The 25,000-nt window shown below is 38.8% G+C and overlaps 3 protein-coding genes across 9 annotated transcripts in view; 2 read left to right on the top strand and 1 right to left on the bottom strand.

Annotated features, from left to right (window-relative positions):
• ergic53 (protein ERGIC-53) overlaps positions 1 to 5,910 on the top strand; it is a 27,806-nt gene extending 21,896 nt beyond the window's left edge. For 2 of the 4 annotated variants that reach the window (XM_045764964.2, XM_045764960.2), the window contains one exon: positions 4,256 to 5,910. In XM_045764964.2, the coding sequence (XP_045620920.1) occupies positions 4,256 to 4,292 (37 nt within the window). In that variant the 3' untranslated portion in view covers positions 4,293 to 5,910. Of the gene's footprint in view, positions 1 to 2,403; positions 2,489 to 4,255 lie in introns of those variants that run through there. The other 2 variants (XM_069311208.1, XM_069311211.1) reach the window with 1 other exon arrangement.
• Positions 5,911 to 5,927: 17 nt separating this feature from the next.
• Positions 5,928 to 11,758, bottom strand: Dnaaf6 (Dynein axonemal assembly factor 6). 2 transcript variants are annotated; one of them, XM_045764968.2, is made up of 5 exons: positions 11,210 to 11,758; positions 10,067 to 10,403; positions 9,698 to 9,889; positions 9,092 to 9,216; positions 5,928 to 8,252 (listed from the first exon to the last, which is right to left on the bottom strand). In XM_045764968.2, the coding sequence occupies exons 2-5, from the start codon at positions 10,170 to 10,172 to the stop codon at positions 8,001 to 8,003; spliced, it is 675 nt and encodes a 224-aa protein (XP_045620924.2). In that variant the 5' UTR covers positions 10,173 to 10,403; positions 11,210 to 11,758; the 3' UTR covers positions 5,928 to 8,000. The 2 variants fall into 2 exon arrangements, with proteins under 2 accessions (XP_045620924.2, XP_069167313.1); XM_069311212.1 differs by having other exon boundaries at positions 10,067 to 11,758.
• LysRS (Lysyl-tRNA synthetase) lies at positions 8,277 to 22,592 on the top strand. 3 transcript variants are annotated; one of them, XM_045764965.2, is made up of 6 exons: positions 8,277 to 8,291; positions 11,793 to 11,900; positions 13,858 to 14,014; positions 15,308 to 15,410; positions 17,566 to 17,832; positions 20,975 to 22,592. In XM_045764965.2, the coding sequence occupies exons 3-6, from the start codon at positions 13,875 to 13,877 to the stop codon at positions 22,292 to 22,294; spliced, it is 1,830 nt and encodes a 609-aa protein (XP_045620921.1). In that variant the 5' UTR covers positions 8,277 to 8,291; positions 11,793 to 11,900; positions 13,858 to 13,874; the 3' UTR covers positions 22,295 to 22,592. The 3 variants fall into 3 exon arrangements, with proteins under 3 accessions (XP_045620921.1, XP_045620923.1, XP_045620922.1); XM_045764966.2 differs by lacking the exon at positions 8,277 to 8,291 and having other exon boundaries at positions 11,794 to 11,900; positions 13,849 to 14,014; XM_045764967.2 differs by lacking the exons at positions 8,277 to 8,291; positions 13,858 to 14,014 and having other exon boundaries at positions 11,774 to 11,900.
• Positions 22,593 to 25,000: the final 2,408 nt, after the last annotated feature.

Here is a 25,000-nt window from a genome sequence, read left to right on the forward strand (position 1 = left end):
TAAATGAAAACTCGTTCGATTTCAATCAAACTTTTTTGACAAGTTCTATATGAAGTGTTTCATCTGGTCCAAGTTTCAGCATTGTAGCATAAATAGGAAGGGAGAAAAAAAATATTGAAGTAGGTGTGAAAATTATGCCAAAATGGTCAAAAACGATTATCAAACAAAAGTATCAACTGAAATCATAGCTATGACTCTTTGCTATCACAATAGCATATATTAAACAAATATTATAATTAATTTAATTGGAAAAAAATTTGAGTTAAAAAAATTGATTTTTTTTTTTTTTCGGACGATTTGCATAAAACTTACACACCTTACTGCACGTAAGCCTATCTGTAAGGATGCCAGTTTTGGAGAAAATTTGTTGATGTCAACCTCAGCCACAGATTTTAGAACCTTAGACTTTATTATTTGCTGTTTTTTTTTTCAATTGACATAAACGTTAACAAAACTGTTTCATTTTTTTATTCAATTTACATGAAACTTACACAGTATATGTGGAGGGCATGTCTCTACATTTGCTAGAGAGTTTTTTTCTCTAAGTTCATTTATTGATTTTATAATAGCAATAAACATGCCATATTTGCATAATTTTGGGGGGGAACTTTGAAAATTTGTATTAGGAAAACTAAAGATTTTTGGAAATTATCTAACAAACAATTCTTTATTATATGCTAATGTGTCAGAAAAGTGTCACAGAATAATTATATCTGAAATGTGTGTTCTGAAGTGTCGACTTGAAAATGTGTAAAAAACGTTGGGGGGGGGGGGGGATCTCCCTTTCTATTTACGCTGCAGTACTGAAACGTGGGACAATTTCAGCACTTTTCATATACAACTAGTCAAAAATATTGGTTGACATTGAACAACTTTTTCGAAACTTTTCTATCGCCCAAATGTAACCAACGCCGTCAAAGATTGAGGAAAGATGTACATGTTCATAAGTTCTTGCGTAACTGCTTCGTGAATTTTGGCTCCAGATCTTAGTCCTTCATTCCTCCATTATTTTTCACCTCCCTGGAGCAGCCTACCTGGACAAACACCAAACAAACTTTTTTGACGTTTGTTCTTTTTTTTTTCAATTTTTTTTTTTTTTTATTCTACAAAAAAACATAAATGCTTTGCAACATCACAGCAGTCACCCCTTTACATCCCAGCATCATTAGCATCTTTAAAAAAAAAAATTATTTGCATCGTCGGAGGCGTCTGAGAATGTACGAGAAGCAGGGGGAAAGCACCATGTGGTTTTCTCGTTATTCAAACGAGCGCTCGCCAATCGAGATAAATTGTCGGCGATCTGCGCACTCATTCAAAATGCTCGTAAATTGAGGTGCTCGTCACTCAAGGTTCCACTGTATATATATATATATATATACTGTATGTATATATGTGTATGTGTGTATATATAATATATATATATTATATATATATATATATAAATAATAAAAATCTAGCAGCACAGCACCTCTGAAAATGTACATAGTGTATATGCATGGCAATGAACATCAATTGTATAATAATAATAATAAATTCTAACTTGAGCATGAAGCTTCATTTGTGAACACAAGAATTCACTTGCTGTTAACTCACTGATGAGTGTAGGTGGACTGTTTGGCTGGTAACCTGCTACAGGGTACTAGCACTAACAAGCCTACAATCTCTAGCTACATGGCTGCCAATATGATGGAAAACCCCAAATTACAACTTGAAATAGAGAATCCTGCACTAGAATCCTTGGCAATGCATGTTTGTTATTACAACGGGTGTGCTAACTGTATGTGGTATCTGGGAATGATGTATATGGGCAACTACTGTTTACAGCTACTAATTTTTTATCGTAACACAGTGTGCAATGTGATGATGTATCGTCTAAAGCTATGCCAAGAACAATAGTGACTATGGTGGGTTTTGACTGGAGATGAGGTGTAAGAACAGGATAGCAAGGCTCATGAGAGGTAGCTGAATTATGCTATGGCTAATATGACCACTATGAAAAGCAGTATTTTGTCTTTAGTTTTGTAGTTTGCTGGAGTTTGTCTTGGATATTTCATCAGTCATAAAAGAATTGAACTTGGTGTTGTTCTACCTGGGATGACACATGGTAATCATCGGTTTAGTCTTGACTTGGTTAAAATTTATTTGGTAGAACTATTAATTATAAGAAAAGGCAGAAATCTTCTAATTCAGTTTTTTGCGATATTGAGTTAAGAATTTAAACTGTTCAGGCTACACTGGTGTTCAAAGGCCTTTTGAACAAACTAGTACTTTTTTATCGGGTCACTAGGTAGCAGTCAATTAAGAATCTAATAATGTACTGCAATCATAAATTTTATTTAATGAATATGTATTTTAGTAACATACAGATAATTAGTAATAATGTTATAATGAACTTTTGTGTAGAAACAGCAGTGAGGGCTCAGAGGGCTGCTTGGTTCGATGGTTTTCATCACATCATGAGCACTTCAACTAGTATTTTTTATGAGAGTAAGTTAGGTTTTCCTATAACCCAACCGAGTGCTAAAACCCCTGTAATTGCATGGAAAAAATAGCATTAATTAATGAAAATTATTTATCGGGAGGAACTAACAGATTTTCCGTTGTTTTAGAACAAGGATGGGAAACCTTGTCGTAGGAAAACCACATTTTGTTGAGCAAAGATTTCATAATGCTGTACAGTGTATTGTGCACTGTATACATTCTAATACTTTGAGAACAAACTTAAAGATCAAATTTAATTAATTTAAATTGCTTTCGAAGGCTACCTTAAGTACCAAAAAAGGCTGCAGGTTGGCCACCCCTTGGTTTAGAGAGCGAGACAATGATGAGACTGGATGCTAGAGGTATTAAGAGTACGAAGACATAGTGCAACACAACGAAACTTTTTGTCACATTCTCATTGCTGAGTTAATATAATTTCGACTTTACAATATGTAATGAGCAAATTTAACAGAATATAACTTAATTCTATATGCATTGGCATGATAAGAATATTAAACTAGCCTTATCGCATTTTTGCGAAGTAGTTTATAGTGCCTTCAAGGTCTGTTGATATACTGTACTACACACATCATTAACTCTTGCCACAACACTACTATTATTATCAGAAACCAGGTCACAGACTCCTGAATATTAATAATTCCCACAAATTCATATTTTAAAGGAACCATGAGGTCCCATTTCATGTATAGATTCTGCTTGATGCTATTGATGTGTGCCTTGTGCCGTGAACATCGTAACCAGAATTGACTTCACTGTTATATCTGAACCTTGTACATAGTCTTTATCACAAACAGGATCTTCTATGATGCTATCATAAATAATTGCAAATCTTTATTTCATCATTATTAAATGATGCTGTGGCCATGACTTACATGATAGTGCTGCGAGCAGCTGCTGTGTGCTACTCATGATCGCACTTTCAGTAGAGGCCCCTCGCACTCGGGAGGAGTGACCACAATTTATTTTTACCAAGATGGCGTCTGTTTACTGGAAGCCTGAAGAAGTGAATGTGAGCCACGTGTACCCACAAATGTTTTATATCTTGTGTGGTACTTTAAAACATATTTGACTGTCACGCAGCTTACAAATTAGCGAGATCATCCCTGGTTGTGTCACGCAGTTGAAGAGTTAATCCTGTCTAAAGACAGTGCAATATAATTTATTTCATATTAATATCATCAGTTGTGTGATCATTCTAGATATATATGCTGATTGCTTTAATGCTCTCAAGTCTAATCATTATTTAATAGCTCAATTTGCTTCCTGACATTGCCGTTTTTTCTGTAATTATACCTTTCCTCCTTTGAATGTAACTTTTGAGCAGAAATAATAAAAGATATTGCCTTTGTGTGTGTTTGTGTGTGTGTGTTTATCCATCTGTTTCCAATCTCAAAACTGTTTGATAAAAATGTGTCATTTACATCTGGCTGGATCTTCCAGTTTGTTGGAGTAGGCACAAGCAACATTCTTGCTTTTCTCTTAAATACAGAATTCTTAAACTAAATCATAGTCACTTGTTATTCTCTATTTTTCTTTTTTGATCAAGAATTTTATTAATAATTGTTGATTAAAGTGTTGGGACTCAAAGTATAAATTCACTTTGATATAAAGGATGCACTGCCACAAAACCTAAATATTATGATGCTACGTTGGACAAGATATGAAGTATGGTAATATTGGTCATTGTTATATGGGGGCTAGGAGTACTTTTCAGGCTGTATAACCTTTCTTATGTGCATTTTCTTCCTTGCAGAGATAATAAAGAAGCCCAGGCCAAGAAGTTTTATTGAGCTCAAGTGCTTAAACTGCTGGATTTTAAGATCTCAGGAGCTGAAAGATATCTTCTGAAATATATTTTGAAAATATTGCTTTTATAGTGTCCATTTAAAAAAAGTTTTAATGGAGTTTTAAGCATTTATTTTTTTAATAAAAATAATGTTTTCTTTCTGGTGAGATTTATACATAAAGACCAAGAAATTCAATTAAATACACTTGTGATCTGACTTTGAGATTGTTGAATTCATCTTTCAAAGTGTCTTCCTGAAATAGCTGAAATTTAGTTTGCTGCTGTAAGCTGCTGCTGATGTCATAACTTATCATTTCTGAATGAGTTGGTTTAAGAAGCGACTCGGTCAGGATTGTTACACAGTGTAACACTTGATCCAGTTATACAAAAAGCCACATTGGCTCTACACTTAAACTGATTTTCCACATTTGCTTCTTTATTTACCTCAAGTTCTTAAGAGGTATGTGCCGGTGTTTGGTACAGAAGTGACAAGTTCAGCCTGCTGTATTTTCTAAATGCATTGTTAGAAATGAAATTTGCAAATATCTGATTAGTTTGTAAGATGTGCATCACAGTGCAGTATATGCATCTCAGTTATATGTAATTTTGAACATTTAGTTCAAGTGATACAGTACATTTTCCAGTAGATACAATGTATTTGTGATTATTACTCAAAAGCAGGTATTCAAAAGTCCTGTTAAGGATTTGGTCATTTGTTAAAAGTGAATGGAGAACTTGACTTACCAGTATTACCATTACACAATGCTTCCAGTTTTGAAAACTACATCAACCATGATTATTCATTGAGATTGTTGCAAATGCAGTGGTTGTTGAGTCTCACTATGTGAGGCACTCTATTAAGCCACTATATTGTGGCTTTCTCTCTCCATTATTATTTATTTGTATTTTAATTAACATTCAAGGTCCCACAATTAATCCTCCTACAATTGCCTTCTTTGGACTAGGGTAGTTTAATTGTTAATAAAATATAGATTAGATTGTATCAGATTTAAGACCTGAAGTAAATAGTTGAATAAACATGAAATTGACTATTAGAGGTTATGGTTTCAGTACCTTAAGTTACTATCTTCATAACTACAGTACTGTACTTGTTTTACAGGATGATTCAGGGCTTGTGTGCTTGACTATTAACATTCTGTACGACTAATTCTTCACGTTTTGCTCATTTTCCAAGTGGAGTTTCCATTGTTTGGTTGAGGTTTAGCCGTGTTTATTTCCTATTGTGATCATATTTTTATCAGGATTAACGAGTTATTTTTTTTTCCTTGAAGTATACAACAGTGATAGGGTAGGTTTATATTTTAGCCACAGTGAGCTAAAATAAATATTTTATAAAATATTTTATATTTTAGTCAGTGGTTTACTATTGATAAAATTGATTTCTTTTTGGAATGTAATATAAGAAGCATCTTTGGAGGAGTCTTCCGGAGATGGTGGTGTAGTGCACAAAACTAGCTAAATTACTTGTATTTTGTTTATTCTTTTATGAAATTTGCTGTTGTAAGAACATCATTGCTTTTATTTTTTACTATTATGTTTTCAGTGGTGGATTATTGTTGTATTTTGTTAAGATTTAATAAATTATTAAAAGTTTTTCTACACCACGTGTTTGTTACTCCCTGTGCACAGCACTTGCTGTTTAAATTGATAATTCATAACACTCTGTTTTCGAGCCATATTTATTCTTCAATTAAACATTAAATTCTATGACATTTATCTTCGTTAATGGTAATACAGTATAGCCAAATTTAAAGCTGAAATTCTCATGAGTGATGGTATAAATAATGTTGCTGAAGCCTCCTTAAAGGTTGCCACTTTAGCATGGTGGGAAAGTGGGAGGGGATGATTTGAAAGAGCAGTTGAGTTTGACTTGTAAGGCCAATCACATCTTTGCTACCCCCTCAATGAGTGGCTCTTAACAAGGTGAGGGAAGGAAGAGGGGGACTCTTGTGCACCACCCATGAGTCAGGGTGGCTCCTTCCTCCCTCTCCAGCCTGGCATGATGGTGCACAAGTGAAATGCCCGCTTGTGTGTTAGCTCCATATTCCTCTATGTTCCCCCATCTTGTGGTTGATCCTACCAGTGGCTGCTGCATCTAGGGGGCAACATGCTGCTTTGATTGAGGGACCAGGGTAAAATGGGAGGTTCAGTGTGACCCACTTCAATCAACTGGCTCTTAAAGTTAGCCCACTTAATAAGACATCAGGTCAAGTGGACACTGCAGGGTTGGTATCCCTATTGGTCCTTGGGACACACTTCAGATCCTCCAATGGTAACCCCGGGTTACCGGCCTATATGATTTTTGCCTGACCTTGTTGGGCTTCATGGTGGGTGGGGCAGTGAAGTCCAGTCCACCTTTCTTATATGTACCCAGCTCTTGTTGAATGTACCCAGCTTGTGTTGAATGTACCCAGCTTGTGTTGAATGTACCCAGCTCTTGTTGAATGTACCCAGCTCTTGCTGAACGTACCCAGCTCTTATTGAATGTACCCAGCTTGTGTTGAATGTACCCAGCTTGTGTTGAATGTACCCAGCTCTTGTTGAATGTACCCAGCTCTTGCTGAATGTACCCAGCTCTTGTTGAATGTACCCAGCTCTTGTTGAATGTACCCAGCTCTTGTTGAATGTACCCAGCTTGTGTTGAATGTACCCAGCTCTTGTTGAATGTACCCAGCTCTTATTGAATGTACCCAGCTCTTGTTGAATGTACCCAGCTCTTGTTGAATGTACCCAGCTCTTATTGAATGTACCCAGCTCTTGTTGAATGTACTCAACTCTTGTTGAATGTATCCAGCTTGTGTTGAATGTACCCAGCTTGTGTTGAATGTACCCAGCTCTTGTTGAATGTACCCAACTCTTGTTGAATGTACCCAGCTCTTGTTGAATGTACCCAGCTCTTGTTGAATGTACCCAACTCTTGTTGAATGTATCCAACTCTTATGTAATGTACTGAGCTCTTGTTCAGTGTACCCAGCTCTTGCTAAATATAAATCGTCCTTTACCAAAGAAAGCCTCTTTAAACTTCATAGAACAATCCTATTAAATAACATTTATATAACACCTATACTACACGCCATATTAGGTAAAATTGTATTTAAATTCTTACCCAAATGAAACTGATTGGAAATTGTTGAAAATAAAATACATTAAATATACTACAGTATACTGTATATATAGGGTTATAAATCCATGGAATCGCTTACCCGTCGAAACCGTAAATGTCAAAACATTATTTCGGTTCAAAATCAAGTTGGAAAAAATCCTGAGCATCAATGGGGGTGACCTTTGACAAGCCCCCAGCTTCCTGTCCCCGTCGAAGCCACTAGACAGATTGTGGCTCTTAGGTAATATATAATTATATATTATATTACAAACAAAACACATCGACAGTAAATAGTGTATACATATCTAAAGCGTATATAGAATATTCTACAATATAACTTTTGTCACGCACATTAATGTGTAATAAAAATAAGTTTTATGCCTTAAAATGTAACACATGATAACTTTACGTAAAGCTCTAATTAATAACAATATTTCTTAGCAAATATCAAAGCATTTTTAAAAATCTTCAATAGACGTGTCAACAAACTTTAAATAAACTTAATAATTTGGTATGAACCGCAAAGGTAAAATCTCTAAAGTGCTTCCGACTGCCTCGCTACTCGTCCTCGTGGCACGCCCACGACACTCAGTTTATTATAGTGGGCGTGAGGTGAGGGCTGTGGGCGGTCGGGAGGGTGACAGTGAGGGTGTGGGTGGAGGGGTCCCAGCTGGCCACACCCTGGCGCTGGAGGACTGGGCGTGGTAGAGGGATATGGAGGTAGTGGGCGGGGGAGGCGAGGCGAAGGGTAGTGGAGGTTACCTCGAGGGTGACCTCCGTCAGTAGTGTCCCCGGCAGCACCACCCGCACCACCACGTCCTCCACGCCCGCCACGCTCACCTGCAACACATTATACACTTTGAATTCGTGTAAATGACGGTAGTTATTCAATTGTATAAATCTCTGGTGCCCGTACTTGGATTACTGTTGGAGCGAGTATATTATTGGGATAATCTACTCACTACACTGTATCCAAGCATGAAGACCTCATTTATTTATTTATTTATTTATTTATTTATTTATTTACAAGAAGGTACATTGGGTTTGTGAGAATACATAGCATAGTACAGTATTTACAATCTTGTAAAGGCACTAGTACGCGCAGCGTTTCATCTTCAGAAGGACATATCTGCTTTGGAGGAAGTTCAACACTGGGCGACAAATCTTATTCCAGAACTAAGTCGACTCTCATATCAGGAACGCTTGAGGGCCCCAGTATGCAGCCTCCAACACTGTAACCCAGATGTTACAGGGCTGATTTCATTCAAAATTACAGTACTGACCACTCTGGAGGATATAGGCTCAGACTATTTCTTTAAAAGGCCAGATATAACAGAAACAAGTGGTAATGGTTTCAAGAACAAGCCACAATGTAGAACAGAAAACATTAAATGTTGTTTCCACCCACAGGGTTGTGAACCCATGGAACCGCCTACCCGTCGAAGTCGTAAATGCCAAAACACTTGCAATTTATGATACAGCTCTGTAAGATCATTAGATCAAATATGGGGACGTTTGACAAGCTGCCGGCTTCCTGTCAAAGGCCACTAGAGAGATAGTAACCTTCAGGTAAATTACGTTTACACATATCTATACTGTATTATATGCATACTACAAATTAACACTTATACACATATTCATACTAAAAAATAGACACATATACACGTATGCACACATACCGGAAGAAAGACATGGCTGGCAGACACTAGGTGCCTGAAGGTGACCTGGTACTCGGGTGGAGGTCGAGGGTCACTCTCCTCCCAACAATGACCTGGTCTTACTTCCTCCACCTCCCAGATGTCACCTGTGGGGTTACACATGCTGAAGGTCACACAAGGCAGCATACTGAGCCGTACAACTGGTCCACAACACGCTTGTGATTTTGCCGCTGACCAAACCTTAAATTGATAGCCTAACCAAAAATACTTATTTGAAATAATTTAATTTGATGCTAAAATTTATATTTTTTTCCTCGTTGATGTAGTTGTATTTCTAGACAATTTGCATGTACTGTATTATTGTATTATGTACTGTATCTTAATTGTCCCACAAATTAACCAGTGCACAGTACCAGTATTAATTATACACAAGACACAACGCCATTAAGTTAACTTTTGGGGTTACACTAAATGATATATGTTTTCCATAGATATTTCTACAAATAATTGTTCTTAAGTGTTTCACAATAAATGTATATAGTCATGCTGGCTATACATTAAACTATACATCATACATCATGTTAATTACTTAAAGGCAATTATTTAATTTCGGAAACGGTGACTAACCTAGTAGGTCAGGGTGATCAATGTTGACCTCGGCTGACGACCTGGTGACCTGAGACGAAGACCTGGTGACCTGAGACGAAGACCTGGTGACCTGAGACGAAGACCTGGTGACCTGAGACGAAGACCTGGTGCGCTTTGACCCACTGCTGATGACGGAGGTGGTGCTAACAGCCAGGTCACCCGGAGTTAGTTCTGCCCTCACAGGGGTAACCTTGTTAATTCTTTTCCTGATAAGTATTACTCCTTTCATTATGTTTCAAATGCAATTTTAATGGATTTGGGAACAAATATAAAGGTTGGTATTATGTTTAATTCCTAACTAAATATGCCATGGAGTTCCTGAGAGGTGTACAACTTGAGAGTGCTCACCTGCAACGGCAGAGTGAGTATTGTCCTCGTCCTCGTCGTCCTCGTCTTCGTCAGACCTCAGGAGGGAGGCGAGGGCCCGCACCTCCACTCCCCACTCATCACTCATTACTCTCACACACTCTCACACACTGCCACACTCACACACTGCCACACTCACACACTGCCACACTCACACACTGCCACACTCACACACTGCCACACTCACACACTGCCACACTCACACACTCACACACTGCCACACTCACACACTCAAAGCACTATAGCACCTCGCCCGGTGTTGGTGGGTCTTCACTTTCTGATGTGCTGGTAGAAGGTGTGCGCCACTAGCCTCATAAATCTTGATAAAGAATCAATACAACACAATATGAGGAGAGTGTGTATTCAGTATAGGCGGCTAAGTCAATTCCATAGTAAGCTGGAGGCACTCAAAACCAAGTAGAGTACTTTAACAAGGTATAGATCATATGTTTAGAATTACCACCTTAATGAATTTTATGAGAATGTAAAACTAAAGATTAATGTATTGTACTGGTAAATACAGTACACAGCGCATATATTGTATTGCAAACCAATGCAGAACCAAAAAAACTATATGCTCAATACGGTGCTTTATTACCCGGTTTTATATATTGGATAAGATATTGAGCTCTCACAGCAAAGTATATCTACCCAGATACATTATTATATTCGTTATAGGCCACGTTCTGTGATACAGTTTGAAGGGTAATATATAATCAAATATTAATATTGTTTTCATAAACTATAGTAGAGCAGTCTTGCATGCCGTTATGCAATCTTACATATATATGAAGTGTTTGCTTTATACAGTGCATTATACTTAGTATATATTTATTGTCTATTAAAGCAGGAGTTTGCTATATCATATTGTATTCGTTATCTTAATATTTTTGTCATGCCTTTCTCAAGGTCGACCTCAACTTAAATGATGAAATCTTACCGTGATATTGCCAATAAATGTATTTAATTTCCTTCTTACATATATATGAAGTTTTTGCTTTATACATAGTATATATATAGTGTCTGTTAAAGCAGTAGTTTGCTATATCATATTGTATTCGTTATTTTAATATTTTTGTCATGCCTTTCTTAAGGTCGACTTCAACTTAAATGATGAAATCTTACCTTGATATTGCCAATACATCTATTTAAATTCCTTCTGTCATAAACCGTTTCGTTGATCCATGTGATGTTTACAGTTTTACTGGATAATTTTTACCTCTTTTCAAGATTACTGTTGTAGAAGACCAAGAACTGAAAGAAGAAATTCAACAAAAGACAATACAGTGTTAAGTTGACCACGGACCGAGCGAGCGCGTCCTCGTTACCATGACAACCAAATACACTATCGTCGATCAGGGAGCCTTAGTATATGTTATTTTTGCAATTACAATACTATATATATAATTTTATGATGTTGTAAAATATCTACATATATGAAATATCATAAAATAGAAGATATGAATAATGATTGATGACAATTTGTAAGCATTTACTATATTAAATATATTATGAAATTTATGAATGAAATAATATAAAATTCTTGAATGCAGAGCAACTTTTCCCGCGCTGGCAGGTCGCTGCCGTCTTACGTCATTATATCTAATCGACTTAATGTAAAAATTAACCGTGGATTAATACAACATTGGCTACGCCTTATAAATTTTATCATTATAGTAAAATTTTAATCAGTATTTATTTTTATTAGATAGTCATAATAAGAGTTTGAGTGGAGGAAGAGGCGAGGAAGTCGAAGGTTCAGAGGGACAACACAGCCGACCATGGCGGACGTGGGCCAGGAGAAGCTCTCCAAGAAGTAAGCTTTTTATGACTTAACACTGAAGTATTTCCTTACTTGTTGCCTCTATATTACAAGTTTATAGAGTGGTGCATGTTGTGTGGACTGTTACATGTCGCAGTATAGCGGTGTAGAGTGTGTGAGAGGCGGCGCCTGGCGGGGCCTCGTGTCCGGGCTGACCTCCCTCCCGGGCCGGGCTTCAGCTCCTGGCTCCTCATGTTTAGCTGCCACACCTGGTCAGGGGCAGTGTTCGTGGTGCAACTATGTACTCACCTAGGTGTGCTTGCGGGGGTTGAGTTTTTGGCTCTTTGGTCCCGCCTTGCAACTGTCAATCAACTGGTGTAGTGTGACTCGTGTTTGTTCCCCAAGCCGCCCTAGGCTCAAGAGTCAGGTCCGTGGAGATGTAGGCACATGTTACTGTGTATACATCAGCCAGGCAGATGTAAAAAATAAAAAAATTACTCTGCTCCTCTGCAGCTGTGGGGCCGACCCGCAGGTGCGGCAGCTGTGGGGCCGACCGGCGGGTGCGGCAGCCGTGGGGCCGACCTGCAGGTGCGGCAGCCGTGGGGCCGACCTGCAGGTGCGGCAGCTGTGGGGCCGACCGGCGGGTGCGGCAGCCGTGGGGCCGACCTGCAGGTGCGGCAGCCGTGGGGCCGACCGGCAGGTGCGGCAGCCGTGGGGCCGACCGGCAGGTGCGGCAGCCGTGGGGCCGACCGGCAGGTGCGGCAGCCGTGGGGCCGACCGGCAGGTGCGGCAGCCGTGGGGCCGACCGGCAGGTGCGGCAGCCGTGGGGCCGACCGGCAGGTGCGGCAGCCGTGGGGCCGACTGGCAGGTGCGGCAGCCGTGGGGCCGACCGGCAGGTGCGGCAGCCGTGGGGCCGACCGGCAGGTGCGGCAGCCGTGGGGCCGACCGGCAGGTGCGGCAGCCGTGGGGCCGACCGGCAGGTGCGGCAGCTGTGGGGCCGACCGGCAGGTGCGGCAGCCGTGGGGCCGACCGGCAGGTGCGGCAGCCGTGGGGCCGACCGGCAGGTGCGGCAGCTGTGGGGCCGACCGGCAGGTGCGGCAGCCGTGGGGCCGACCGGCAGGTGCGGCAGGTGCGGCAGCCGTGGGGCCGACCGGCAGGTGCGGCAGCCGTGGGGCCGACCTGCAATATCATTGTTAAATTTATGCAATCCACTGGTGATATTACATGGATTGCTTAAATATTTAATATGATAAATAAGCTGTGAAATGAATTAAAGAGGGGGGTGGCAATTTGTTGCATGAGAGTTTTTGTACAACCAGCTAGGCCAGTTGGGAGCCGGTCGGCCGAGTGGACAGCACACTGGACTTGTGATCCTGTGGTCCCGGGTTCGATCCCGGGCGCTGGCGATAAACAATGGGCAGAGTTTCTTTCACCCCTTTCACGCCCCTGTTACCTAGCAGTAAAATAGGTACCTGGGTGTTAGTCAGCTGTCACGGGCTGCTTCCTGGGGGTGGAGGCCTGGTCGAGGACCAGACCGCGGGGACACTAAAGCCCCGAAATCATCTCAAGATAACCTCAAGATAGGCCCGACTGCCAGACTTCAGCAGTTTAGGTGACCAATCCTGACTGGAACAGACATTTGTTTGTTCCACTGAACAATTTGCAGTTAATACAAACAGTTCAGACCATCCAGGCATTCAATGATGGAGTTTGGTAGAGCGACCTCTATAGTGGCCTCTACAAGCTGGATTGAGTTGCCTAAATAAAATTTGTTTTTGAAAGGCAAATAGAGTATATTGACTTTCATATAATTTTTTAGGATACTAAAATTGTTATAAAAATTTTATTGTTCAATAGTACATCTACAGTACTGTATTATTGTATTGTACTTGTTGTTCATGTTGAATTTAGTTACTTTGTCAAGATCATTCAAACTTTCTGGGGAAAAAAGTTATATTATAATTTTAGCCATAAGAAATAGAATTCATATGATTAATATCAGTTGTTCCAGGTAGAGTATTAGGAAGGATGACAAAACTTTTGTCAATTGGGTGGAGAGCAGTAGTGGCCTTGGAGGCTGCTCGAGGGCTGGGGACCAGAGGCCGGCCGTCCTCGTGGCTGGAAGGTGTCCACCTCAGCAGTCCTTTCCTGTCTTACTCTACCAGTAGGTGGGTGGAGCATTGAAAAGCAGCAAATTCTAGTTAAAGCAACTTTGAAGTTTAAGTACTGTACTTTTAAATTGTATGTATTTGTTGAGGTGATTACATGAGATGAGTACAGTGCTGTGATGTTTGTGTTTCATTCTCAGTCAGGAGAGGCTGGATGATTATAATGTAAACTGTGTTTTAAAACAAATGTTTAAGTCTCCCAATAGGAATTTGCTGCTTGAGGTGTTTCACTCATCCTCTCGGTGACTGGTGATGTAAAACAACCAAATATTGTACAGTACAAGATAGTGAACTGAATCAGAAGATTCCTTATTTATATACAGTGGTACCTTCGTTTTCAAATTTAATCCGTTCCCAAAAACAGGTCATAAACCGAAACTAATTTTTCCATAAATACAGAGAGGCCCTCGATTAACGAATTTAATTCGTTCGGCCCCTACTTACGAATTTTTTGGGTTATGACTCCAATTTCGTTGGAAAATTCGAACTGGGGTTACGACCTTTGCCTTGACTTACGACTTTGTTGACACGTATTGGGTCGACTGAGTGCATGGTTCCTGGTGGTACGAGTGTACCTGCTTCGTGTTACCAGACCGCTCGCTTAGTGATGATCATGCTTGAATTCCTTGCAAAGAATTTTATCGTTTTTGTGCTTTTTCGTTTTTGAACCTAAAAGTAGTTATTATATATCACGCCATGGGTCCCAAAAAAGTCAGTGGTAACGTTCAACCTAAGAAAACATGTGAGGATAACCATAGATGCAAAACAAGAGATCATTCGTAAACATGAAGATGGTGTGCGGGTTGTTGATCTAGGTTCAACATGAACCTAGATCAACAGGTTCATGTTCTTAGTGAGAAAACAAGCAGTGAGCCACAACCAGGTCCTAGTGGTATGCCTGCAAAACATAGGAGAGAGAGTACCCCAGAGCAGCCATCACTGCCTGATGTTATAATAGAAGGGGGACTTCCCTTCCAAACAGTAACACCTCTCTCCCCCTCCCCCCCCTCCTCACTGTCTTCCGTATGCCAACAAGTCATCAATTAGGGTAAGCTATTACTTGTACATACTATAGTACAAAATGTGTGTGTATATTATGTATTAAATGTATTTTGAAGTAAATTTTTTTGGGAGTGGGAACTAAAAGATTAATTCAATTTACATTAATTCTTATGGGAAAATTGGTTTCGGGTTACGAATTTTGAGTTACTGGGAACTCGCCAGTCTCTGGGAACGGATTAAATTCGTAAACCAAGGTACCACTGTAATTTAATATACTGGATATACTTCTAGTGAGCTGAAGAGAAGACTGAAGGCTGAAAAGAAAGCACAGGAAAAGGCTGAGAAAATTGCTGGTAATGCAGATCAACCAAATGAGACAGCTAAGCCTAAGAAGGTAAGAATGAAATTCTTTTAAGTTAAACTAAACCTGATGATGGCATATTAGGAATACAGTCGTTACAAGCAGCTGGAGGCTTAAATTGTCACATGGCTCCCAAATATTAATTTTCAATTTTCTCAAATTTGTTTTGTTCTAAAACAATTAACTGGTAGATTTGTTTATTTAAAGGCTTTTATATCAGTACTGTGCTTTACAAGATATTTGTGTTCCTTAAAAATTTAAGGGCTCTGGTGTGCCTTATTTTGATAAAGATGATGTTGAGCTAAAAGATTAATTAATTTGGGGAAGTGACTAGGTGGCTTATCTAGCAGAGTGGTGATTTTTTACATGTGAAATTTAGCAGTCATTCTTGGCTATATAGAATGATCTTGACTCTTGCCCATTTTCTCGTTATGGAGAGGTTCTTAGTCACAGAGAAAAGGATTGTTTAGTTTCCTGGCAACATATACAGTGGTACCTCAGAATGCGATTGTCCCTGTATGCGAGGTTTTCGGAAGGCGAGCAGTATTTACTCCAAAAATTTGTCTCAGAAGGCGAGGGTTACTTCGGGACGCGAGTTTGTTGATACGCGTACAGGCCGACCTAGCGCGTGGTGGTTCGGCGATCGTCGCCCCTCCGCCCCTCAGTTTACCATTGTCTCGCGCTCAGTGACTACCCCCACATCAATTCTTCTCGCGGATTTTCAGTGTTTTGTTGGATTTTTGGTGATTTGTCTATACAATTTGTTATTATATATCTCACCATGGGTCCCAAGAAAGCCAGTGGTAAGGATAAAGGCCAGAAAGCTCAAGTGAGGATGACAATAGAGGAGAAACAAGAGATCATTCGGAAGCATGAGAACGGTACACGTGTTGTTGAACTTTGTAGGCAGTACAACAAAGCCACATCAACAATATGCACTATACTTAAGAAGAAAAATAAGATTATGGGTGCTAAAGTGGCAAAAGGAGTAAGAACATTAACGGCACAAAGACCACAAATACTTGAAGAAGTGGAAAAGTTGTTATTAATTTGGATACACGACAAGGCGTAGAGGGGTGATAGTGTTTCGGAGGCCATTATTTGTGAGAAAGCCAGGGTGTTGCACGAAGACCTTCTAAAGAATACCCCTGCAATGAGTGATGCAGATAAGAAAGAGTTTAAGGCAAGCAGGGGCTGGTTTGAAAAATTTAGAAAGAGAAGTGGTATCCATAGTGTTACAAGGCATGGGGTTATGTGATGTGATTATGGAAGGGGACTCCCCTTCCAAACAGTAACTCCTCTCCTCCTCCTCCCCCCTCCTCACCATCTTCCATACGCCTACAGCACTCGACAGCAAGGTAAGTAATAACTGGAACACAGTTTTGTAGGTTTATTTAGATGAATTAGGTATAAAAATTTAGTTTGATGTGGGGTTTTTGGGGTAGTCAGGAACGGATTAATTCATTTCCCTTTATTTCTTATGGGGAAATTAACTTCGGAATGCGAGTTTTCGGAAGGCGAGGCATCTCCAGGAACGGATTAAACTCGTATTCTGAGGTATGCCTGTAATGCCTTCCAAAGGAAGACGAATGCTGTTGCTCCAGCAAGCAACAGCGTCGGCAGTTCAGAATGTAGCTCTTTAACTTTTATGAATGGAAATTTGAATGCAGTAATTTCAAATTATTCATATTTTTATTATAGTAGCTAACAAAAAAATACTGTATCTGCAATTATAACAGACATGTAGGATCCAAGAATGTATTGCAAGTTTTTCAAGTTAAAAAATTTAATGAAATTTTAGTGCTTTATTTTTGTGAATCATGGGAAATATCTACTTTAAGATAAAGTAAATGTTGTAAATAATCATAAGCTAGCTTAAGTGTGACATCAAATAAGTTTGAATGAAATACTGCAATCTATTCATTTTGCAAATTCAAATTTATTTTAAAAACTAAATTTGTCGTTTTTGAAAAAGTTTTAATGTTTATTATTTACTTGATGCTGATTTAAAAGACCTGGGCTAAGAATATAATTTGAGCATTTTTTCCATAGATATTAAATTACTGTACAGTAGTTACTGCAGATAATACTTGTATGAACGTTAAAAAAAATGTGAAACTAATCAAATTTGTTTGGTTGTTTTCTTTAGATGTACAGATGTAGGAGAATAACAATAGAGTAATTTCAGGTGAATGAAGAGGAAATCAGTGCTAATGAGTACCTGAAGCTGAGGACTCAGTATGTACAACAGCAGAAAGATGAAGGCAAGAACGTCTATCCTCATAAGTTCCATGTGTCGTCCTCCCTCACAGAATTCCTAAGAACTTACGAAAGCTTGGGGCAAGGAGAAGAAGGGAATGAAGAAGTGATGCTGGCTGGCAGAATTCATGCCATCCGAGAAAGTAGTCAGAAACTTCGGTTTTATGACTTGCGTGGAGAAGGTGTAAAAATACAGGTTAGATATAAAATCTCCAGTTGTTGGCATGTACTGAACTATATCTTAGCCTTTACTATAAGCTACATTAATTTAATTTGTTTAAATTTTATTATGCCTTCTGTTCCCTTAATCTCTGTATTATTCTGCTTGTGAGTATGTTCAGTTTCTATTTTGTATACTGTACTCTCCTTTCCTGTTCTTTATTCACAAATTTTTTGAGTCCTTGAATTCTTCCTGAACTGATGGAATCCTATCTGCTAGGTTTAACATATCCGTGATTTGGATAGGTGCTTTTCATCCAGGGTATAGGTGGTCCAGTGTGAAGAACCAGCAGTGAGTTAAGGATTGGGCTTTAACATATGCTCAAAGACAATTTCTTTTAATTAGCAATGCTAGGACTGTGATCTAGTAACAACTTTACTAGCTAAAGATATGCTCTTACACTTGATGCTTTAGAGTAGAGGAGTCAGTTTTTCAGTACTGGGCCATATGATCAGGAATCTTTGTGTGGGGGTCTGCCTGTTTTTGTCTTGTCTTCTCTCTCATCTCGGTAAAGTAGGACTTATGAATGTCCTCAGTCCTCATTTTATTCCTTATGTCCTGCTATATGAATCATTTCTGTTCCGAGGTACCCACATTACAAACAGTGTATGCACTATTGCAGTTGTTTATCAAGGAAACCTTCCTCAATGAAGGTTGATATGGAAAGTGTTGATGGTTCACCCATGTATCAAGATCGTTTTATTTTCTTCTTCTTTAGATTATACCGATTTGTTCTTCAAAAAATATGAAATTAGAGAAGCAGGGTAATTTCATCATTCAAGGGAAGTAAAAAATTTTTTTTTATACTGTCCTAAAAAGTGGACTTTTACGTGTGTGTGTGTGTGTGTGTCTGGTAGTCCAGGAATGGATCACCCATTTACAACATGCTCCTATGGGAACTGGTTCAGGGTTATGAATTTTGTTCGATTCTAGATTAACATCACTAATGCAGGCTCTACTTTGATTTTAGCAGATTTGTGAAAGTGAATGTATTTTGATAGAGCCAGGTGAATCCAAACATTGTCCAGAGCTCAGTACACAGCCAGAAGCTCCAGGATAGTCCTGGAATTATTTCTAAAATCACAAATATATTGTCATCTTCGTTGGCATAATGTGCTTTCAGCTCTTTCATTTCCTTTTGAAACTGAGCTCCTCAGATTAGTCAGATGCTAAATATGTCCAATAAACCTGTAAACCTTTTAGAAAAGTGTGATTTCTTCACCAAATTGTTTCGGCAATTCATCAAAGTTGTAAATCTGCCTTTGGAAACGTTCTGAGGCAGGCTCTCTTCTAAGTTCAGGCAGGCTGTATGTATGACTTAGTGTTATGTATAACCATTACTTCAATTTATCATATTTATCTTTCTGCTGCTGAAGTTACATTCAGCAAGTTTGGCTCCAGTTAATTATACAATACAGTACATGGCTTTCATCAGATCTAATCTGGAGTGTCTTGGTAGTTCTACTCCCTGACCCTAGCCTGGGGCCAGGCTAGACTTAAAATAACGTGGTCCAAAAGTCTGTTGCTTGCAGCTACCCGTAAGCTTGCACATCTACTGCAGGCTGATTGGTCTGGCTATCATTCCATGGTCATTTTATGGGTTATCATTCCATGGTCACATTTGTGAAATGCCTTTGCAAAGTCTGCGTATACAATTACTGCATTTTGTTTTTCTTCTAATGCTTCTGTGATTTGTCATAGTGGTTGAGTAATTGTGAAAGACAAGATCTTCCCGCTCTAAATCCATGTTGACCTGGATTGTGATGTTCATTGTGTTCCATAAAACTTGATACTTGATTCTAATCACTTTCAAAAACTTGTATTTTGTTGTGTAGTTTTTCCCCAAGTTTTACTATCTTGTGTAGTGGAGCTGTAGCTACTGATTTATGCATTGATGGTTTTCCCCTGTATCCTAGCTCTCTCTCCATATTACACTTGAGTGCCCATACTATTGGTATATTGCATTTCTTTATGAATATTGAATTCCATGAATTGGTACCTGGGGCTGAGTGCATGGGCATGTTGCCAATTTCTCTTTCAAAAGACTAATGTGTTTGTGTTATCAGTTGTGTTGTCTCGGGTTTGGATGTCATTCATAAAGAAGCTGTCAGATCTTCCTCTATCAGGTTGTTTACTGAGGTCCTAAACATATCCTCATACTGGTCATTTAGGATTCCACTAATTTCTTCGTCATCCTCCGTGTATGAACCTTCAGTTGTAAATATAGGTTCAATACTGGTGGAGGTTTTTGAGGATTTTTAAGCAACAAAATTAGTCTTAAAAGCAGTGTTTTATGTACATTATGTATCATCCTAATGCCTTAGTCCTGGATCGTCAGATTTATTATATAGTTTGGTATTTGTGGATCTCATTTAAGGTTGGTTAAAGGAAATTGCTTTGTTTATATAAAGCTTTCATATAACATGTGCTATATACAGTACAGTAGCAGAAAACAAGGGTATTCGTCTCCATAATCTAATTGGTTTCATATCTTGAGGGATTCGTTTTACATCCCATATTGGTGGTATCCCAGCACTAAAAGTAAATGTTAGGTTTTGTTAGTGGGGATGCAAGTACTGTGGCCTGTTTCTATGATATGACATACCATTTTTGTGTTTTTATTGTATATAGCAAATATATATACAGTAGCCTTCATATCTATAAAGACTGATGAATACTAGTCCTTAAGAGCTTTTATTTATATATCTTATTTTTATTATTCTTTATAACATTCATTTGGTATACTGCTTCATATTCATACACACATGGATTTACTGTTACTAGAGTAAAGTATTGATAGTATAGTCACGTGTATTTAAGCAGATATTTTGCAAGATGTGATTAAGATTAAAGAAATTAAATGTAAGAAGCTTTAATAAATGATTGTGGAGCACACTGATATACAAGATTAGGGGTGTATAGAGTATGCTCAGCTCCTGGTATCCTAATACTGTATTTTGCTAGAAATAACTTAGAAGACTTGAAAAAAGTCAATCTGATTTTTGTTTTAAAAATTGGCTGTTGAAGGTGTTCTTAGTTAGGTGACAATATGTAGGTTTGGTTTCAGGAATAGTAATACTGTGCTATTTTGTTATTTATATAATTTTTTGCTTTGTAGGTTATGGCAAATCTAAGATTTTATGAGAATGAGACAGACTTCTTCCAAGATTGTGATAAAGTTCGCCGGGGAGACATTATTGGCGTGAGAGGTATTGGTATCCGTACCAAGACAGGAGAGTTGTCCATCAGACCTACAAAGATATTTGTCCTTGCTCCATGCCTTCATATGTTACCACATCTTCACTTTGGTGTCAAAGCCCAAGAAACAAGATATCGACAGAGATACCTAGATCTTATAATCAATTCTGATATTCGTAAAAAATTTATTGTTAGATCCAACATTATCTCTTATTCTCGTAAATTCTTTGATGATTTGGGTTTCTTGGAGGTGGAAACACCAATGATGAATATGATTGCTGGAGGAGCAACTGCAAAGCCTTTTATAACCCACCATAATGAACTTAATATGGATCTCTTCTTGAGGGTCGCTCCAGAGCTCTATCTGAAGATGCTTATTGTTGGAGGAATCGATAGAGTATATGAAATTGGAAAGCAGTTCAGAAATGAAGGTATTGATCTTACTCACAATCCTGAATTCACAACCCTTGAGTTTTATATGGCCTATGCAGACTATAATGACTTAATTGAATTGACAGAGAAGTTAATATCTGGGATGGTGTTCAGCATTTTTAATTCTTATAAAATAAAATTCCATCCACAAGGCCCAGAGGGTGAAGAATGGGAACTAGACTTCAAACCCCCTTATAAAAGACTACATATGTTCCCTGAGCTTGAGAAGGCTCTTGATACAAAATTGCCATCCCCAGATGAGCTGAACACAGAAGCAGCATGCAAAATACTAAGTGACATCTGTGAAAAACATGGTATAGAGTGTCCAGCCCCTCGTACATCTGCCCGACTCTTGGACAAGCTAGTAGGACATTTTTTGGAGGAGCAGTGCATTAGTCCAACATTTATCATGGACCACCCACAAGTCATGAGTCCGCTTGCCAAATACCATCGTTCAATTAAAGGTCTTACTGAAAGATTTGAGCTTTTTGTTGCCAAGAAAGAAATTGTCAATGCTTATACTGAATTAAATGATCCATTAGATCAGAGGCTGCGTTTTGCACAACAAGCTCAAGATAAGGCAGCAGGTGATGATGAGGCACAAATGGTAGATGAGAATTTCTGTACAGCTTTGGAGTATGGTCTACCTCCAACTGGAGGCTTTGGTATGGGTATTGACCGTATTGCCATGTTCTTGACCAATTCTTATAACATTAAAGAAGTTCTCTTCTTCCCTGCCATGAAACCTGATAATCCAAATAGGAATTCAGCTGAAGAAGATACCCAGGTCAATCAGCTGAAGTCATAATAATATTATTGTAATAGGCATGGCTACCTGCTACCAAAGTGCTTAATATTGGCAACATGATGAGTGAATGATTTGAGGGGTGCCCAGGATTTTTTACATCTTTGCCTAATGGTTTTTTTTTATAAATGAGTGAATAGGATAAAAATGTTTGCAAATGTTCTAAAACATTGTCAGTACTTATATCTAGGGTGAATTTCCTGTAGTAACTTTTAAGTTTTATAAGTCCTATTTTAACTTAACACAACTTGTACATGATACCAATAAATTATTTATTCTTTTTGGTGATTTAGTGTAAAAATGTCTTTATCTACCCTAGAGGTTGGCTTATTTTTCCCATTCTCAAGGAAAATATAAAATTTGTATAAATGATTACTTCAATTGGTTTGGTGGATTAGCAGATGTAAGATAAATGGTGAGAAGACTGCTTTGGTTGTAAATGAATGACATTTGTAGATGATGGAAATGTTGGAGGGAGAGATGATAAATATTGAATTCCTCTTTGTATTGGCACCCTCGTGGGTACTGCCTTGGGGAGGTGAGTAGGCATTTGCTGGCCATTTCCAGGCAGTCAAATTTGGCTTTGCTTTCCTCAACTTCCTGCTGAGATGCCATACAAATAAGATGCCCAATATAATAGGCCTACTGTATGCTGTATTCTCCTAATTGTGCTGATGGGGGTAAGTACAATTAGGCGAATACAGTGACTCCTACAGCATATGTTAGCCCTAATATGTTGGGGACCCTCTTAAGATTTGGGTCTTTGGTCTCGCCTCTTATGTCAGTTGACTGGTGTACAGGTTTCCGAGCCTAATAGGCTCTATCATATCTACATTTGAAATTGTATATGCAGTCTGCCTCCATCACATCACTATCAAGTGATGTCATGTGACCATTTGTTAACTATTGACTGAAAACATTAATTCTAATGTCTGTGGTTCATTTGGGCATATGGGTTCTAACAGTGTCCCATGTGTGAGTGCCACCCATGCTAAATAGTCTATTTCTGCCTACTGTGTGTGGATGAGTAGTATTTTTGGGCTGGAGAGAGTGGTGGGAGGGAATGGGGAGCATTTTCTCTGGCATTGGTGAACACTTGTTTACTGCCCTCTGTTAAAAAAGAGCGCTTTTCATTCACTTACAGTTGGTCTCCACAGTGCTTTGGTAGATATTATGCCAGAGCACCTGCTGCTTTCTGTGCTTAATGTTTTCTTTTTGTAATTCAACAGAACGAATCTCTCGTTCTTCCTTTTTTTTCTGTTTTGTGGTGGCCGACTAGGTCCCTGGGGAAGATCTGCTCGTTACTTGCCCTGTTAGCCCCCTAACCTCCGCTCTCGGGTTTTGCACGGTTCCACATTAATATACTGTATGTATGTATGACCTTTGTGTGCTTGCCTATCAGTGACTGGAAAAGTGAGGTCTAGCTCCTTATGCCCCACCTATGACTAGCCTTGTACCTGTTGCATTACAGCTTAACTTCTATGATATTCAAATTTGTTTAAATCTGTCCATTAAAGTTGTGAATGGCTTCCACAACTATATTTAAATTCTTGACCACCAGTACAGGGTGCCAGTATATATCCTTTTGTTTTCTTCCACTTGTCCTCTTGTCCTGAAGCTCTCCTTATCCACCCAATCTATTCCTCTCTGTATCTTGTATGTTGTGATCATATTTGTTACATCTGTCCTCTACATTGTTATGTCTAGTTTTTTCCTCCTCATAACTTAACCATCTTAGCTCTGGCATTAATCTAGTGGCAAACCTCTGGACTTTTTAAATTTTAGTTTAATGCTTTTCAAGGTATGGGTTCCAGCCCAGTGCTACATATAGTTGAATAGTTCAATATTGGTCTAATGAAAGCTCTAGATTGCCTTATGTCTCTTATTCCTATTCTTCTTAATGCTCTGAAGTCTCTCTGGCATCTTGTTTTCCTCCCTTAACTGTTTCTTGTCTTAACCGGCTGTCTAGCATGCATTAATTTTTAGACCCCAATTTTCACCCTAGTTACTAACATTAAAGTGGCGAGTTGTTCCTTAGATGTTTTCTGTGCTGTCCTTAGCTCTTTGTTTCATCCAAGATGTGGTTGTAGTGACCATTTTCCAGTGCTTCCTCTCCTACATTGAGTTACGTATCCCATTGTCTTTATTAATAGTTTATTTCATTTTTTTTGTTATGGTGAAAAATGCACAGTGGTTTAGTGATGGGATTGGGCGATCAAGGGTTGGGGGGGGATGGCTGATGTCAGTGGGAGGGGGTTGCCCAACAGTGAAGTGATTGCTGGGACGGCAGGGTGGGTTCTTGCTGCCAACATTACAGCTATGTTGTTCATCTTATTTTAGAGTACTGTATATGGTTTCATTTTTTTAGTAATTTATCATATGGTATAAATATCTCCTCTATTTCCTTAGTTGAACTTTGTTAAAATTATCAGTGTCATAATTATATGATCAAAAGTATACTGACATGCATGTGGTTGTTGATCTCCAGCTGTGTATTCACCTGCTTCACTCCATTGACTTGAATGTTAACACCTTGGCAATCTGGTGTCTGCTCACTCCAGACTGTAAATGTTCTGGGCTGCTCGGCAATGCTAAAAATATTTGCAATCTTTTTACATTTTCTTACATATTTGTTGGGTTATAACTAAATTTGATATCAAAATGTTTGCAAATGAATTCGCTAGAGAATAGATGCAAAAACTGCATATA

Source organism: Procambarus clarkii, chromosome 69 (assembly GCF_040958095.1).
Source record: "Procambarus clarkii isolate CNS0578487 chromosome 69, FALCON_Pclarkii_2.0, whole genome shotgun sequence".
Lineage (NCBI taxonomy): Eukaryota > Metazoa > Arthropoda > Malacostraca > Decapoda > Cambaridae > Procambarus > Procambarus clarkii.

What these genes read in the sequence shown, in the direction of transcription:
- Dnaaf6 (XM_045764968.2), bottom strand. Translation starts at nt 10,172, where the DNA reads ATGAGTGATGAGTGGGGAGTGGAGGTGCGGGCCCTCGCCTCCCTCCTG. An exon ending in TACTCACTCTGCCGTTGCAG is followed by an intron (nt 9,890 to 10,066) that starts GTGAGCACTCTC and finishes CTGTGAGGGCAG; the next exon opens with AACTAACTCCGGGTGACCTG. An exon ending in CCAGCCATGTCTTTCTTCCG is followed by an intron (nt 8,253 to 9,091) that starts GTATGTGTGCAT and finishes AATGTGTTGCAG; the next exon opens with GTGAGCGTGGCGGGCGTGGA.
- LysRS (XM_045764965.2), top strand. Translation starts at nt 13,875, where the DNA reads ATGACAAAACTTTTGTCAATTGGGTGGAGAGCAGTAGTGGCCTTGGAG. An exon ending in AGACAGCTAAGCCTAAGAAG is followed by an intron (nt 15,411 to 17,565) that starts GTAAGAATGAAA and finishes GAGTAATTTCAG; the next exon opens with GTGAATGAAGAGGAAATCAG. An exon ending in GAGAAGGTGTAAAAATACAG is followed by an intron (nt 17,833 to 20,974) that starts GTTAGATATAAA and finishes TTTGCTTTGTAG; the next exon opens with GTTATGGCAAATCTAAGATT.